General features: G+C 45.1%; 1 protein-coding gene, 1 long non-coding RNA gene and 1 other non-coding gene across 5 annotated transcripts in view; 1 reads left to right on the top strand and 2 right to left on the bottom strand.

Moving 5' to 3' along the window:
- Positions 1-2,280: 2,280 nt before the first annotated feature.
- On the bottom strand, positions 2,281-3,240 carry LOC148119949 (uncharacterized). The gene is made up of 3 exons (XR_015734673.1): positions 3,146-3,240; positions 2,690-2,813; positions 2,281-2,501 (listed from the first exon to the last, which is right to left on the bottom strand). It is a non-coding gene; the product is annotated as an uncharacterized LOC148119949 (long non-coding RNA).
- Positions 3,208-16,171, top strand: part of Hdhd2 (haloacid dehalogenase like hydrolase domain containing 2) — a 32,308-nt gene continuing 19,344 nt past the window's right edge. Inside the window, exons 1-3 of one of the 3 annotated variants that reach the window (XM_048418999.3) lie at positions 3,208-3,326; positions 11,743-11,853; positions 15,894-16,102. In XM_048418999.3, the coding sequence (XP_048274956.1) occupies positions 11,753-11,853; positions 15,894-16,102 (310 nt within the window). In that variant the 5' untranslated portion in view covers positions 3,208-3,326; positions 11,743-11,752. Of the gene's footprint in view, positions 3,401-7,775; positions 7,920-11,742; positions 11,854-15,893; positions 16,103-16,171 lie in introns of those variants that run through there. The other 2 variants (XM_048419001.3, XM_048419002.3) reach the window with 2 other exon arrangements.
- LOC125390679 (small nucleolar RNA SNORA40) lies at positions 14,150-14,269 on the bottom strand. Its single transcript, XR_007228850.1, has one exon. It is a non-coding gene; the product is annotated as a small nucleolar RNA SNORA40 (small nucleolar RNA).

Below are 16,171 nucleotides of genomic sequence, written 5' to 3'. Positions count from 1 at the left end.
CATGGAAAGTAGAAAAAGACAAGTTCTGAGTAAATTGGGAGCATGGGGACCATGGAAGGGTTGAAGGGGAGGGGAGAGGCAGGGAGGGGAGCAGAGAAAAAAATGTAGAGCTCAATAAAAATAGAAGAAAAAACCAACAAAAAGATAGTCTCTGACATGTATTTTTAAAGGAAAGTGAATTGTAAAAAACGAAAAACTGCAGCGTCTTTTTCTAGTCTAGTAGCCTGACATTCCCAGTTCCCTCCCATATCCTCCCCCTTGACCATTCTCAGGATTAACTGTGTGATCCTTCTAGATTCCAAAATGTTTTTAGTAATTATGGTCCTCGCTCTGACCAATGTCTGTGCCTTGCTCCTTTTTAAAGGGTATTCATATTACTCTAGATATTAAAATTTTCACAACACAGTTTTACTCAAGTGTAGTGGTTTTTAGGTTTTGGTTATGAACTGCAGACCCAGACTACGAAGGAACAGAACTATGATGCCCTGACAGCAGAGGCTCCATAGGAGCTGGTCTTGGGCAGTCACCGGTTCTCTAGGTGTTAGCAGAGAGCGGAAGGGGCAGTCCACAGTGAAGGGCTGCAGACTTGGTGTTACAGCTCTGGTGTGAGCCTTCAAAGCCAAGATTCAGAAGTTGCCAACTGTGTGTGGCAGCATAGCAACCAGACAGGCCTAGGTCTCAGCCCTTGGCAGCAGCTGGTGTTGCAGCTCTTGTATAGGTCTGTGCATTTGGAGTTTCTTGGCTGCTCTCATGAACTATCTGAGTGGCCAAACCTACAGTTTATATCTCCGGCCCCCTACAGGCTTTTATTAGTTTTTGATCTGTCTTAGCATTCTGCCCTTTGCTCTTTTGTGCTGCCCTTCCCTTTTTTTTCTTGCTCTGGCTGTTTAGCTGCAGCTGGCTGCCCCTCTGTAACTCAACCTCACCGCCTGCTGAGCTACATAAATGCCACCATTACTCTCCTGCTTCTTTCTTGGCATTACCATCCCACCCTACACAACTGAAGGAAGGAAGTCCATTAAGAGGAGCCCTTTATGACACCAGATGTTGCAGTACCAGCAGAGATAGCACAGGAAAGTGTCTTCCTGTTGACTCAGTAAACCTAGCCTGCTTCCAGAGCCAAGAAGGGATGTTTGGCTGAACCACAGCTTTGCCCTTACCACCAGCTACAGCCATTGAGGCTTGTGTTTGGGTCAATCACAGTCACAACTTTTGCCCCAGGCTTGTTTAATGTCAGGTATAAATGTGTCCTCCAGACTTGCCTCGGGTTGCACCTTCAGAAGGTAGGGGATTCAGGCAGGACAGGGTGGTGTATTCCTCAAGGTTCTCTAGAGTGGCTTACAACCTAGTCACTTTCAGACTGTGGGCCAGCTAGTTCAACAATGGCCATCTACCAATGGGCAGTCCAAGAATCCAGTAGCTGTTGACCCCACGAGGCTGGCTGTCTCAGCTGGTCTTCAGTACATGCCTGATTCCCAAAGAAGCAGGCTCTAATGTCAGTGAAAGAATGGACTTGCCAGCAAGAGCAGGCAGGGAAAATGAACGAACTTCCTTCTTCAGTGTCTTCATATAGGCTGCCAGCAGAAGATGTGGCCCAGATTAAAGGTGGATCGTCCCACCTCAAAAGATACGGATTAAAGGTCGGTCTTCCCACTTCAAATGATTTAACTAAGAAAAAGAAAATGCATGGTCTACATCAAGAGTTCCAGGACAGCCAAAGCTACACAGAAACCCTGTCTTGAAAAACTGAAAAGAAAAAATTCCTCACAGGTGTCCCTAGCTTGAGTTTTGATGTAGTCAAGGTGACAACCAATAATAGCCATCAGAGTTATCTCAGGACTTTTAGACACTGTTCTGTCGCTGCGAGGAGACACCATGACCAAGGCAACTTTTATAAAATGGTTTGCTTACACTTCCAGAGGGTCCACTTGTTCTAACCACAATGCTGGCACAGTTGTGAAGAGCTTTACATCCTGATGCCCAGGCTGCAGGCAGAGATAGACAAACTAGGCCTGGCAGGTGTTTGAAACCTCAAAACCCACCCACCATTGACAATCTTCCTCCAACAAAGACACACACCCTATTCCCTCCCAAACAGTCCATCCACTGGAGACTAAGCGTGCAAACATGGGGGAAAGGGATTATCACTCAAACCACCACAGTATCTGTGGAATGTTCCAGACGACTGGTGCTGGCATGGGTAAGTCTGGGTGGCCGGTTCAGCCTTTTTACTCACAGCTGCCTGTTCCCTGGGGTCTTGGCTCGCTACAAAGGGAGTGCTCACGTTAAGAGCGGTTTAATACACAAAGTGGTCTTAACAGACTTTTCCAACCCGTTCCCCGAGCAGAGGTGGGTCTCCTTCGTCCGTCTCAATAACACTAGCGACCGCAACACTGGGTAGAGGAAGTGCTCGATGGTGCTCCATCATGTGAGTTCTGGGCCAGCATCAGAGCAGCAATCCCAAGAGGTTCCATATGTGTAACCGTCCCATCACACTGCTCCTGAAAGTTAATTCATGACTTAATCACTTTTCTCACTACTGTGACGAAATACCTAACAGAAAGAACTCAAGATGGATTCATTTTGGTTTAAGGATGCGGTCCATCATAAAGGGGAAATGCACGGCAACAGAAACACAAGGCTGCTAGTCACATTCGGCCACAAGATGCGGAGACAAATGTTAGCTCACCTGGCTTCTCTCCAACCCCTTTGTGATTAGCCCAGGACCTCTGTCCGTAGGATGGTAGGGCCCCCATTAAGAATGAGTCCTTCCCTTGGATAAGCTCTGCAAACAGCTTCATAAGTAGTGGCTCCTAATGTGTGCAGAAAGGGGTGGTAAGGAAGGCTGAGACAAATGGACCAAGATCTTGCTCCCCTAAAAGCAGGTAAGGCCCATGGGAGCTCTCATGGAAGGAAAAGCGGACTAGAAAAGCTGAAGGCACAGTTTTGGATGCCATGATGGGAAGATGTAGAGGCCTGAAGTTACTGGGGCACACAAGAAAACGCTCTTTAAGTGCCAAAATAGAAGACGTGTGAAGCCTAAGCTACGGGAAGCGAAGGAGGGAGGAAGCAGTGTTTGTGCAATGGTGCTGCGGTACGGAGTGCTACACTGAGCAATTGCAGAAGTGACAGTTCCCCTGCGAACCTGGGCTCCCAACACTGTTCGCTCGCGGACCTTTGCCTTTTCACCCCCGGAGGCGCCCCAGAGACCCCGGGAGCTGCGCTGGGACGCTGGGCGGGACTTCCGGCGCGTCGGGACTCCGTCCGGGTCAGGCGCTGTGAACGGTGTCGCCCTGGCCTTTCCAGAGGACTGCGGGGCAGCGAGGGTGAGGAGGCGCGCGCAACCAAGAGGCGGAGGGCTCCGGAACGGCGGCCGCGCCCCTGCCGGAGGCGCATCCCTGTGAGCGGGTTAGGGAAACGCCAGCGCCACCCTAGAGGGCCGAGCTGCTCGGGCCGGGCCTCCCCGCGTCGCGCTGGTGACCGCCCCCCTTCTGCGCTCTGCGCGTGCGCAGAGCTGGTCTCCCAGGGTCTGCTCTGGCGTTCGGGCTCAGTCTCCCAAGGCGGGTGGTAACGATGTGGTCGTTTCTGTTGTCCTGCCCTGTATTGTGCGGACGGCAGGATCCGAGGAGGTGGAAGCCATTGCAGTTCAGTTTGCAAAAAGAGGTCCTTGCTCTTAGGTTTTCCCAATTCAGAGATAAATGCATGAGTTTAGTTGATTTAAGACGCTTTTGAGCGTCCTCATAGGAAAAGGCAACAGCCCTTCCATTTACAGAGCTCTACCGTTTAGAGGGAGATGCAGGCAGGGCGGGGCAAGGCTGGTAGACTTTATACTGGGAACCCATAGAGGCCCGGAGAGAAGTTGAAGTTAGCCAGAGGAAATGCTACCCGAGATTGAGCACTAAAGGAGGCGGCCAGAGGGAAGGAGGATGGGAAGGATAGGGGCAGTTTTAGACCGTCACCCATGAGGAAAGCAGAAGTCTTCGGCCGAGCAAGCTGCGAGAACGTGGATGTGGGAGTAAATTAAATCGGTAGAAGAGGTGAAGGGCTCCGGTTTGTACACCACTGTTCGTTGTTTGGACTTCGGCTTGAGGGAATGGGGATCCTGCAGATGATTTAATAGGAGAATGACTGGATGAATACTAACATCATTTATTGACACACACATGGTTTCCCAAAATGTTGGATACTGTAAGAAAATGGAGGCATTTTAGTCCCGAGCGTCCAGGTGGCATTACTGGGAAAACTCGCTGAGAATGATTTCCTTGAAATCTCATGTTTTGTCATATTTACACAAGATTTTAAAATTATATACGTCAGATATCATTGCTTTGGTAGTTTTCTCAAATTCCCAACCTTTGCATCGTATTTACCTTGGTGATTTTTTAGAGTCCTTATTGCATCATTAAGTGCTCTCCCTTCCCAATCTCAGATACAGAACCCTGCTTCTTCCAGTGTAGAGCACTGTTCATGGTGTCGAATACTCCTAGCAGTGAAGAAACAGGCTAAGCAGCTAAATTCTCCCAAGTTCTTGTAGGCAGGATTCATATCTTCCTTTGTTCCTTCCTACAGCCGCTCCTGCGTTCCAGGTAATGATGTGGGAGTGGACTAAGAGACCATCGAAGAGGAGGTTTGGGGTTTTCTTAAAGTAGTTAAGAGGTGATCTTAAAACTAAGATAGTTTTAAAGATAAAGAGAAGTTACATGGAAAACCGAAGGTGGTAGGACTGACTGAATTTAGCCTTGGGGCTGCTGGTACAGCCCCTCGTGGTTTACAGAGAAAAGAACCGCTTTCAGATGAAGATGGAACAGGCCCAATGATGCTCTCAGGGTGTTGTGCCTAAGTCCTGAAACCCCCGAAAAGATCACCATGGAGCCACTTGCTTCCGAATGCAAAAACAAGGTTTCGTTTATTGCCTTGCAGTCTGGTGCAGCAGATGGAGGGAGGAGGACCCCACCTACTGTTGTAAGGGGATTATAAAGACAGAAACTACAAGGCAGTCACAGGATTGCAGTGAGGTGCAGGGAACGGCTGTGAACCCCCACCAGTATGGGGGGGGGCAGATGGGCATCAGCAGGGTCGCTGCCTTTCCTTGAGCTGTACTTTAAAGTGTTGGTGGGGAGTTGCGAGGCCTCCCATCCATCTCTGTAGTCCTTCTGGAGGGCGAATGGATTGTTGGGCGGGCATGTGAGTAGTGAACCCAGGCTGCCGTTCCATCCATCTTTAGGGCCCTCGGGATGTCATCAGGGTGGCGAACGAGCCCTTCCATCCTGGCTTTAGGGTCTCCTGAGGGTGGCGCCGGATGAAGACCCAATCTCCTGGTTGAAACCTGTATGGTGTGGGGGGGGGGTGTTAGCAGATTCATATGAGGCCCAGAGCTTTGGCCAAATATGCTTATGGGTCCATTGTAATCTCTTAGTGGAGTCGAGCACATCTCAGTCGTCCATCTCTGCTAGCAGTTCAGAGTGCAGGCTGGGGATAGTGAGAGGGGGGGTGCCAAACATAATCTCAAAGGGGGTTAGCCCCATCTGGTAAAGGGAATTTCTCACCCTGTATAAGGCAAAGGAAGGGAGAGTTACTCAGTCTGTGCCAGTCTCCAAGGCTGATTTAGTCAAGGTCTCTTTTAGATTTCTATTCACCCTCTCTACTGGCCTGAACTCTGAGGTCTGTATGCACAGTGTAATTTCCAGTCAGTCCCCAGGATGGTGGCTAGGTTCTGGCTTACCTGCAGTATAAAAGATGGCCCGTTGTTTGATCCCAGCATGGTGGGAAATCCATACCTGGGTAGTAAGTCTTCTAATGTTTTCTTAACCACAGTGTGCACAGTCTCATGTTTTGTTGGGAAGGCCTCCATCCATCCAGAGAAGGTGTCTATAAAAACTAGAAGGTACCTGTGTCCAAACTTACCAGGCTTGATCTCTGTAAAGTCAGCTTCCCAGTACGCACCTGGTTTCTTTCCTCAAACCCGAGCCCCCGGGGCTCTTAGGGTTAGAGATTGTGCTGGTTACCTGGCAGGCCTGGCAGTTGTTAACCAGGTCTCCTATCATTTGATTTCCATTTTGTATCTTTACGTTTGAATATCTTAGTAAGTCCTGCATTCGGCAGATTCCCATGTGGGAGGCTCAGTGTATCTTCCACAGCACTTGGAGGCCAAGATGTTTGGGTCGTATTACTTTATTGTTCGCTGACTTCCACCACCCCTTAGAGTGGTGTGTCATGGGAAGAGTCTTTATCCATGCCATGAAATCCTCCTGAGTGTATTTCAGCTCATCTGGCAAAGCTGGTGGTCCGGGGTCCACCAGGACTGGTGCCAGGACAGGAGTCATTGCCACTTCTGTAGCTGTTCTGTCGGCCAGATTGTTTCCTTTTTGGTGGCCAGGGCAATGTATAATAGCTAGTTTTCGAGGCCCCCCTAGGGCTCTTAGGAGACCCAAGATCTCGGTCTTATTCTTGATAGTCCTTCCCTCTGCAGTAGGGGGCCCCTTTCTTTGTATATGGCCCTGTGAATGTGGGCTTTGGCAAAGGCATAGCAATTGTCTGTGTAAACGTTAATTGTCTTTCCCTGTCCCAATTCTAAAGCCTTGGTCAGTGCTATTAGTTCAGCTCTTTGAGCGGAGGTTCCCATGGCATTGGTTCTGCCCAGATTACTTCATCCATTGTAGTCACTGCTGCCCCTGCATACCTTAGTCCATTCCACACAAAGCTGCTCCCATCCATAAACCAGGTCTCCTCTGCATCCTGGGCCAGGATTCCGGAACAGTCATGAAGTGGGGCTTAGAGGCCAGAGTCTGGCATTACCATAGCTGGGTTGAGAGCTGTTGGGACTTGGAACATTATTCTGGCTGTGTTAAGTAGCAGGGCTTGATAGTGGGTCTTGGAGTATTACCGGACAAGCCCCCAGATGTTGTGCCTAAGTCCTGAGACCCCCTCAAGAAGACCACCACGGAGCCACACTCTTCCGAATGCAAAAGCAAGATTTCATTTATTGTACGCAGGCTAGCACGGGTTCTCTGCCCCGCAGTCTGACACAGCAGCTAGAGGAAGGAGAACCCCACCTACTATTGTAAGGGATTTATAAAAACAAAAACCACAAAGCAGTCATAGGATTGCAGTTTCAAAGTACAAAATTACTTAACTCTATATCACAGTTGGCTAAAGGTTAGGTAAAGCTCAGCTGTTAGTTTCTGATAAGCTGTTGTTGTCTGGGGCTGGAGGGGGGTGTCTGTTCACCCATAGCAATGGTCCCTTGGTCACGTCCTCGGGACATCTGCTGACCCTTTCCTAACTGCAGGGGCTGTTTGGAAAGTTAACTGATTGGTCCATCGTTATCCAACTGACAGGTAAAGTTATGTGGTCAGCATCTTTTGTGTAACCACAGGTGAGGGTATAGGTAGCAGTTAGCAGTTTTGTGTAACTTGGGTTTTTCCATTAACTAATACTTCCCCTAGGAGGGGTCTCGCAGCCTTTGGTTTTCCTTAGGGGTTGGGGTGAAGTTTGAAGTCCCAAAAGGTCCCAGAACTAAAATGGAATCTTTTACTGCACTTCGCAGTATTTGGATAGGTTCTTCTGGGTGTGAACGTCAGGGTGCTCTTCTTCGCACTGAACAGTTCTCATCAGTCATCTATGTTTTTTATTCTGTTTTGTTTGGATGCTACCTCGGTGGTCCGGCACTTTATAACTCTTGGAGAGAGAGTCTGTCTAATTTGTGGCAATGGACAGTGTTGGCCAGATTAGAACACAACTGTAGACTCCCTTTGAAGCTCTTATATTTCTTTCAGGTTGATTTTCATTCATCACTGCATGGCCCTTCCTATCTGCAGGGTCTGTATCTGTGCATTCCATCTTCTGCCCATCAGAGCTACTCCTAAGAAGTCAGTTGCAGTGGTAGGCACCAGCAAGTCCGTCACTCGGGAGTTCAATTAGTGAGTACAAGGCCAACTCAGCCTGACCTTGTTCTAGAAATATCAAAAAGGAAGGAGAAAGGGAGGGAGGACAAGAAATACTCTAAAGGAGAAATAAAATTTGATTTATGATAAACAGTGTGAAGTTCTTGTCATCATTCCCTAAGGGATTCCGTATACATTGCTACACAGCATTTATTACATTGTCTTAAGTCCTGTATTGAAAGATGATTCCAGTTGTCTAGTTGGAGGGGGTGGCTGTGAACAAGTACCACATTAGAAAAGGGACTTGAGGACTTTTGTATCTCTCAGCAGTCTTGAGACCAAGCCCACAGGTACCAAAGTTTCATTTGTCAAATACTAGTTTGTGGTTCAGTTAAAAGTAATTGTAAAGGTTCAGAGGCGAGAAGAGAGAGCCTGGCATATGTGGCCAGGGCTTAAGAGGACTGGCTGAAAGAAGTAGGTGTATTGTGAAGTTTGACTGGAGCATCTAAGTTCTGTTTTCCTTCCTCTCACATGTGTAAAGCTCCAAAGAACGACATGTTACGGAAATGGTAACAAATAAAAGATGTAGGCCTTTAAAATAATATTACACCTTTGGGTGCTTCTGGAGTAATTAGTGTTTCTCTTTCTTTTAAAAAAAATTATTTATTTATTATGTATACAATATTTTGTCTGTGTGTATGCCTACAGGCCAGAAGAGGGCACCAGACCTCATTACAGATGGTTGTGAGCCACCATGTGGTTGCTGGGAATTGAACTCAGGACCTTTGGAAGATTCTGGAGGAATTAAAACCATCAGTTTTGTGATTATTCCCTGGCACTATTTGGACAGTTGTTTAAATACAGGTCTTTCTGTATTTAATAAAAATACAGGTATTTTTCCAGTCTGCTGTTTTTTAATAACCTTTAGTTACCTTTTGGTTATAAGACACAGCCTTGCTAATTAGCTCATGTGGATCATGAACTTGCTGTGCAGCCCAGAGTGGTCTCTTGCTGTGATCTTGCTGTGGCCTCTCAAATGCTAGAATCACAGGCATGCACAGCCATATATTCATTTTAAGGTCACAGTAAAGACCGAATAGAATGTCATGAAGACTCATAAAAGAGGATTTTGTACTTGAGCTGCGGTTGACTGCAACTTTCTTTTATAATTATATGTGTCTATGTGTGCCTAAGTGTATCTGTGTGCAGTCAGGAGCCCATTCCTTTCTGAAAGAATGTTGTATTTTCTTGCAACTGGGTTACTTGGAACAGGCAGTTATGAACTGCCATATGGCTTCTGGGAACTGAACCATCTCTCCAGCCCTGACTGCTGGCTTTTCTTTATATATATATATATATATATATATATATATATATATATATATATATATTTTAATTTTTGGTCTCTGCAGTCTCTTCTTTTCCAGTAGGATTTTGGCAAAGACAAGCAGAATTTATTTTTTTCTTTCCTTCCTGGGGTGAGTTAGGATGGGTGTCATGTAGCTAGGCTGGCCTCAGACTCAACTCTATAACAGAGAATGCTATGAAACTCCAGAGATGGCATTGTAGGCCTGCACCACCACACCCAGCCGTGTTCTTAAAATTAACAGATTCTTCTCTGGAGTTTTGTGCTGAGTGTATAATGTGACACCATGGTTGCAACTTAACAGAATTGTATAAAGGGAGGATGGGTGTACACCTGCAGACCCTGCAGGACCCCAGAGAAATACTCACAGGTACCCACAAGGGGACATGCGAATGTGTTAGCAGATATGCTGTGTGCTATAGTAAAGTAGGGAAACTACTTTAGGAGAACATAATTATAGTGCATTCATATAGTAGAAAACAGTAGTGAAAATGTCCAAAGCTACCTATAGTTACTTACACACAACTAACATGATAGACAATGATGTGTCAAATTGCTAAGTGTAACACACTTTATATCTTCATTAATGTAAAGCATTAATTATATGAGAAGAGGACTTGGGTAAGGTAAACAGGAGGCTTTGACTGACTATCTCCATCTTATTCTGAAGTGGAAGGACAGATAAAAGGGATGATTTTTTATTGTCCCTAATACCTTTTGGTTTAACTGACAGTGTTCTTTGTATCCAATGAGTTTTATGTCACCTTGACACAAGCCAGAGTCATCTGTAAGGAAGAAACCTCAATTGAGGAAATGCCTCCATAATATCCAGTTATAAATCATTTTCTCAATTAGTGATTGATAGGGGAGAAACCAAGCCATTGTGGGTAGTTCTGTCCTAGGGCTGGGGGTCCCAGGTTCTATAAGAAAACAGGCTGAGCAAGTCACGGAGGGAAAGCCAGTGAGCAGCACCCCTCCATGGCCTCTGCATCAGCTCCTGCCTCCAGGTTCCTGCCCTGTGTGAGTTCCTGTCCTGACTTCCTCCAGTGATGAGCAGTGCTGTCCTCATCAAGTTTCTTTCGTCATAGTGTTTCATCACAGCAATAGTAAACCCTAATTAGGACACCTTGTAAAGATAAGAAACAAATAGGAAAAAAAAGAAGTGACTAATGAATGGATTAGCTAGTTAAAAAAAAAGAACCTATAAATCACCAGACATGGTGACAAATACCTGTAATGCTGGTCAGCTGGAGGCAAACCTGGTCTACAGAATGGTTCCAGATCTGGCTACATAGAGAGACCTTGTCTCAAAACAAACCCTGTCTCAAATATTCTTTCTCTTGAACCTCTATATTTAAGCCCACTTCCCCCGTGATCTAGAAACCATATTTATCATTAGATCCCATAACTCACAATAGAGATTTAAGGGGTTGGGCATAGTAGTACAGAGCTGTAGCTCCAGCTCTTAGGAGGCAGGAGAATGGTGAATCCAAGGTTAGCCTGGGCTATAACAAGACCTTGTCAAAATAAGCTAAGTATTAAATGAGGGGGAAATGTGCAAAGTAAAGTTGCACATTAGAAAGTGAGGAAGTGATCTTTAAAAATTATACATGGAGCCAGTTGGTGGTGGCATACACCTTTAATCCCAGCTCTCGGGAGGTAGAGGCAGTGGATCTCAGAGAGTTCAAGGCCAGCCTGGTCTATAAGAGGTAGTTTCCAGGACAAGCTCCAAAGTTACAGAAAAACCCTGTCTCAAAAAAACAACAAACAAACAATTCTACATGGAACTAGAGATGTAGCTTAGCTGTTAGCATGCTAACCTTGCATGCATGAAGCCCAGGATCCCATCCCCACCATTGAAGGAACCAGGTATGGTGGTGCACAGCTGGGAGGTAGAGGCAGGAGGAGCACGGTCAGCCTGTCTGGACTGTATGAGACCTTATTTTAAATACACTTATATATGTTTGTGTGTGTGTTTATATATACCATTTATTTATTAGCTATATAACTTGATTTTCTACCCTCAGTGACCTATAAATACTGGCAGCTCCTTGGCCACTCACACCAGTTCAGAACATAGCATTTGCAATCGGATGTTTTAATTGTCCATAACCAAAACTGAAAAGACCTTGTTAATGCAGCGTTCCTGCCTCTGTCTTCTCTGTTCTCATGCTTACACAGACCGTCCGCCAGTTATTCTGAGAAACCTGAAATGAGGTAGTAGCATCTCATTTTAGCATTTCCCTTCCAAGTTTTAACTCAATATTAAAAAGAAAATACATAAAAACCAAGCATTATTAAAAGTTTCATGCGTTAAATGTTGCGGTTTTGATTTTTTTTTTAAATGCTGTTTTTTTTTTTTTTTTTTTAGAAAAGCAGTTTAGCACTAAGCAATATCTTCCTGGAAATGGATGGTATTTTTGATTGCTTACCAGTTTTTAATTGTCCATTGTTTGTTAAACTGTATTTTTAATTTCATTTGCTCTCTCCTAGGGAGTGAAGGATGGCAGCGCGCCGTGCGTTAAAAGCTGTTTTGGTAGATCTCAATGGCACACTTCACATTGAAGATGCAGCTGTGCCAGGCGCACAGGAAGCTCTTAAAAGGCAAGCTATCCTCCAGGTTCAGATGACAAATACGTTTTTAAGTGCCGCTTTACCAGGGCGGATCATTAGCTAAATGGATGGCCCTGAGATGGTGTCTCACCAGCTCACCATCCGTGGAGGAGCTGCCTTGGGTTCAGCTCGAAGATGTATGTGTTGTAATATCCTCAGGCACTGTTCCCCTGCCTTTATTAGGTCTGGCCTTTGGCTCTCGTCTGTGTGTTCTCTCTCCTCCCTCCCCAGTATGGTTTTTTAGATTGATAATGTAAATTGGGAATGAAGACTCAAGAACCTGAAATAATAATTTAATTCTAAAAATATAGAATAAATAGCACTGGGGAAAAATCACATGAATCCTGGAATCCAGCTGAAATATATATACAGGCACACAGACGTGTTCAGCCTCCTAAGCTCCTCAAATCTAACGCTGAATTTAAAACTGCTTGAAAGACTTGGAATTTTTTGAAGTATTTCCTTTCAACTAAACTTAACACTTCCAAAGATTAAAGACTGTCTTATATTTTTGATTCATCAATTACAGTACTAAACAAGTACAAGTCTAGGAACAAGCAGAGAATGTGTGGTAAAAGCATGTTAAAGATAACCGAGGGGCTAGAGGGATGGTTCATTAAAGAAAATGCTTGCCCTTCAAGCATGAGGACCCGAGTTCAGTCCCCAGCACCCACCTAGAGCCAGGTGTAGTGGACCCAAGGCTCACTGGCAGGCCAGCCTAGCCAAATCTGCAACCCTCAGGCTAGTGGGAGACTTGTCTCAAAAGGGGTCGACAGCACCGAAGGAGAAACACCTGAGGTTGTCCTCTGGCCTAATGTATGTACACACATGTACACCCACACACATGTGCACATATATACGCATCGTCAACTGAATATGGATGTTTGCTTCCAGGTGTCATGAACAAAATTAGAGATTTTCAAAATAGCAATATAAAATTTAGTACTTGTCATTTTCAAACCTTAGAATGTTCACTGTGTGTTGTTAACCTGAAAATCCAGTGACAAGTATCCCCACTGCTGGGTATGAGGGCAAGAGCTGACAGAGGCTCCATCCTCCCTCTCCATTTAGACACAAGAATGCCAGTGTCGCTGGTGCTCATTTGGTGGAGTTGTCCTGTTCATCTGGAGTCATGACGTTAACTTTGTAATTGGAGGAATGATGGGCAGAGCAGTGTTTAACACCAGTAGACAACTGGGTGCCCAGCTAGACTGCATCCCTTGGCATAGTCTCTGAGTCAGGTCTTCTATGGTGAGCTTCTGTGTTTGCTTTCAAGTATCTCATGCTGGCCTTGAACTCAAAATACAGCCAAAGGTGGCCTTGCACTTCTGAGCCTCCTCCTTCAACCTCTCGGGCTGGAATTGCTGGTGTGTGCCACTATGCCCAGCATACGCAGTACTGGGGAACAGAACCCAGGACTTTGTGCACGCTGGCAGGCACTCTTCCAACCGAGGGGCATCCCAGCTCTGTTTATTTTTAACAGCTAAACTTAATTTTTATCTCCTCCATAAAAAACACTTGAGAAGCTGTGTTTCTCTAAACAGTAATGCTGACTTTCTACACACTGTATAAAGGGCTTTATAAAAATAAGTAAAATTAGGCAGAACTATTTAAACTCTTTGTTTTTTTTAAGATTTATTTATTTTATGTATGAGTGCTCTACCGACTTTAAGCCAGAAGTGGGCATCAGATCCCACTATAGAGTTGCTATCATGTGGTTGCTGGGAATCGAACTCAGGACCTCTAGAAGAGTAGCCAGTGCTCTTAATTGCTGAGCCATTTCTCCAGCCAGTGTTTTTCTAAGGGATTTCCTCTGTGATTCCTTTACTACTTGTCAGAGTCACCACAGCTTCTCCAGAGCCAGAGCTTGAGATTTCTCTTCCAGGTTGCCTCCAGTTAGAGTGAGCTGATGTTTACTCCAGTTGCCCTCCAAGCCCACGGTTCTTCTCTTTGATTTTCTTTGGTCTACGTTTGAACAATGGAAATACTGATGGCAACGTCAGCATTCCCTATCTGGGATTATTAACATTAATTTCTAGAAGCTGTTTACTTCAGCATCCATTTTAGAATGAACCCTGTGCAACTTCTTAGCACGGCTGAGCTCAGGTAATATTCCCACAAGCTGTCAGTCATGCTGAGGAAGACTACAGACCTGTGGGCTATGCCAGTGCTTCACTGAAGCCAACACCATTCGTCACAGTAAGACAGGCACCTTCAACTCCAGACCTCATGTTCAAGGTGGAAACCTATTGTCAGTGCCTCCGTTACTTTTAATTGTCTTAAGTATCATATTCCTCTATGTGTATATCAAAACCCATACTGACAAGGAGTTCCGGGTTGAAAAAGAGACCTTATTTTCCCACCTAAGTCTTTGTCCATAAGTTCAACAAAACTACACATCAGTACTAGGTCTCACTGCTCTCAAGAGTAGTTTTCTGCTCTAGATTGAGAGAAAAATCTTATCCCTGCTGAACAGACACCTCTGTGAGGCTGTGTGGCCTATGAGCCAGCACTCTGTCAGGCAGGAGGACCATCCGTTGTTCTGTCTCAGTCTCTGGCAGGTTTTCCTCCCAAGGAAATCTTTGCACTGGCCCCTACCACTGTGGTTTCTATAGAAACAAGGAGACAAGGGAAGTGAAGGACAGGAAAAGATTTTGTTTGTTAAATGGGTGTAGTTATTGCATAGTAACTCCCATTTTCGGGATAAGAGTCATGTTGAAGTAGTCAGTTTCTTTTATGAGATAAACACCACATTTAGTGTGTTTTGCTGAAAAACTACTACACAGACATTATAGAGGTAATCATGATTACAGTGAATTAATCAAATAATTTTATTTAATGCTCTTTGGGTGAACTCTTTTCTATTTTATTCGTTTGTTTGCTTTAAATTGTGTTTAGTACTTTTATGCTTTTGTAGCCTTCTGGGGAAGACATAAAAAGCAAGGCCATTAATATGAATTCTAAACTATAGTTAAATTACAATTTCTTCTAGATTTTATGTTAAAACACTATTGAACCAAGAAAAGATTATTTTTAAGGAAGGCCAGATTCACAAATTATTTTTCTGAAACCATAACCAATTATTCAAAAGCAGATAAAATCAAATCAATCCTGCATGTAAGCAGTTCAAGAGGTGATGGGGCCTTGCTGTGTAGCCCGGGCTGGCCTTAAATTCACTAGAGCCCAGAGCAGCCTCAAATTTTCTGTAGAAGTACAGCTAACAGCTCCTGGATCTGACAAGAAAACCAGTTTGTTTGTTTGTTTTTTATTTTATTTATTTATTGATTTATTGCTTTTTCGAGACAGGATTTCTCTGTAACCTTGAAGCCTGACCTGGAAACTAGTTCTTGTAGACCAGGCTGGTCTCGAACTCACAGAGATCTGCCTGCCTCTGCCTCCCAAGTGTGGGATTAAAGGCGTGAGCCACCACTGCCCAGCTAGAAAACCAGTTTTGAGCGTTTGTTTGAGCTGTCCAAGTAACTTCTGTTTATAAACACGGCGGCTCACTGGGGTGCAGCACACCTTGTGAGACGTGCTGGATTTTCTATTGGGCTTGTTTGGGTTCTTTTTTCTTATGTCACTTGCTTCCAGAATACTTTCTCAGGTCTCTAGTAACTGGGCATCCTTTGTTCTTTAAGTAAGGGAAATAAAACACTGTGCTGGAAGACAGAAGCATTGTCATACCCGCATTGCTGCCTAGCAGTGAAGTTACTCGCCTCCCTGAGCCTAGTTTTGTCATGTTCCATCAGTGGGTAGTCTTTAAGATAACTCACCTCTCAGACCCATGAGGATGGTGGGGCTTTGTTTCTTCACTAAACTCCACAGCACAGGGCAGCTGGAGCCCAGAAGGCCTCACAAAAGTGGACATAACTTTCAAAGTTTAATATTCCAGCTTTTGGAGGTGAAGCACTGCCCATAGAGTGTAGACAGTTTGTAAACGTTGGGCGATTATTTAAAAAAAAAAAAAAGGCAGTATTATATATAGCCCATGAGGCCAAAGCACCTCTTCACTCTCGGTCTGTCTTCTCCAGGTTACGTGCTGCCTCTGTGATGGTTAGGTTTGTGACCAATACAACCAAAGAAAGCAAGCAGGACCTACTGGAAAGGTTGAAGAAACTGGAGTTTGACATCTCCGAAGACGAGATTTTCACTTCTCTGACGGCGGCCCGGAACTTAGTAGAGCAGAAGCAAGTGAGGCCCATGCTGTTGGTTGATGACCGGGCACTGCCTGATTTCACAGGTGAGAGATACTCAGAAGGAGTTAGAAACAAGTTCTCACACCTGAGATCATGTGGAGGAGGCATCTCCT

Source organism: Myodes glareolus, chromosome 13, assembly GCF_982192425.1.
Source record: "Myodes glareolus chromosome 13, mMyoGla1.1, whole genome shotgun sequence".
NCBI classification, from domain to species: Eukaryota; Metazoa; Chordata; class Mammalia; order Rodentia; family Cricetidae; genus Myodes; species Myodes glareolus.
The sequence above is the reverse complement of the archived record's forward strand: the minus strand, read 5'-3'. Positions and strand labels throughout refer to the sequence as shown.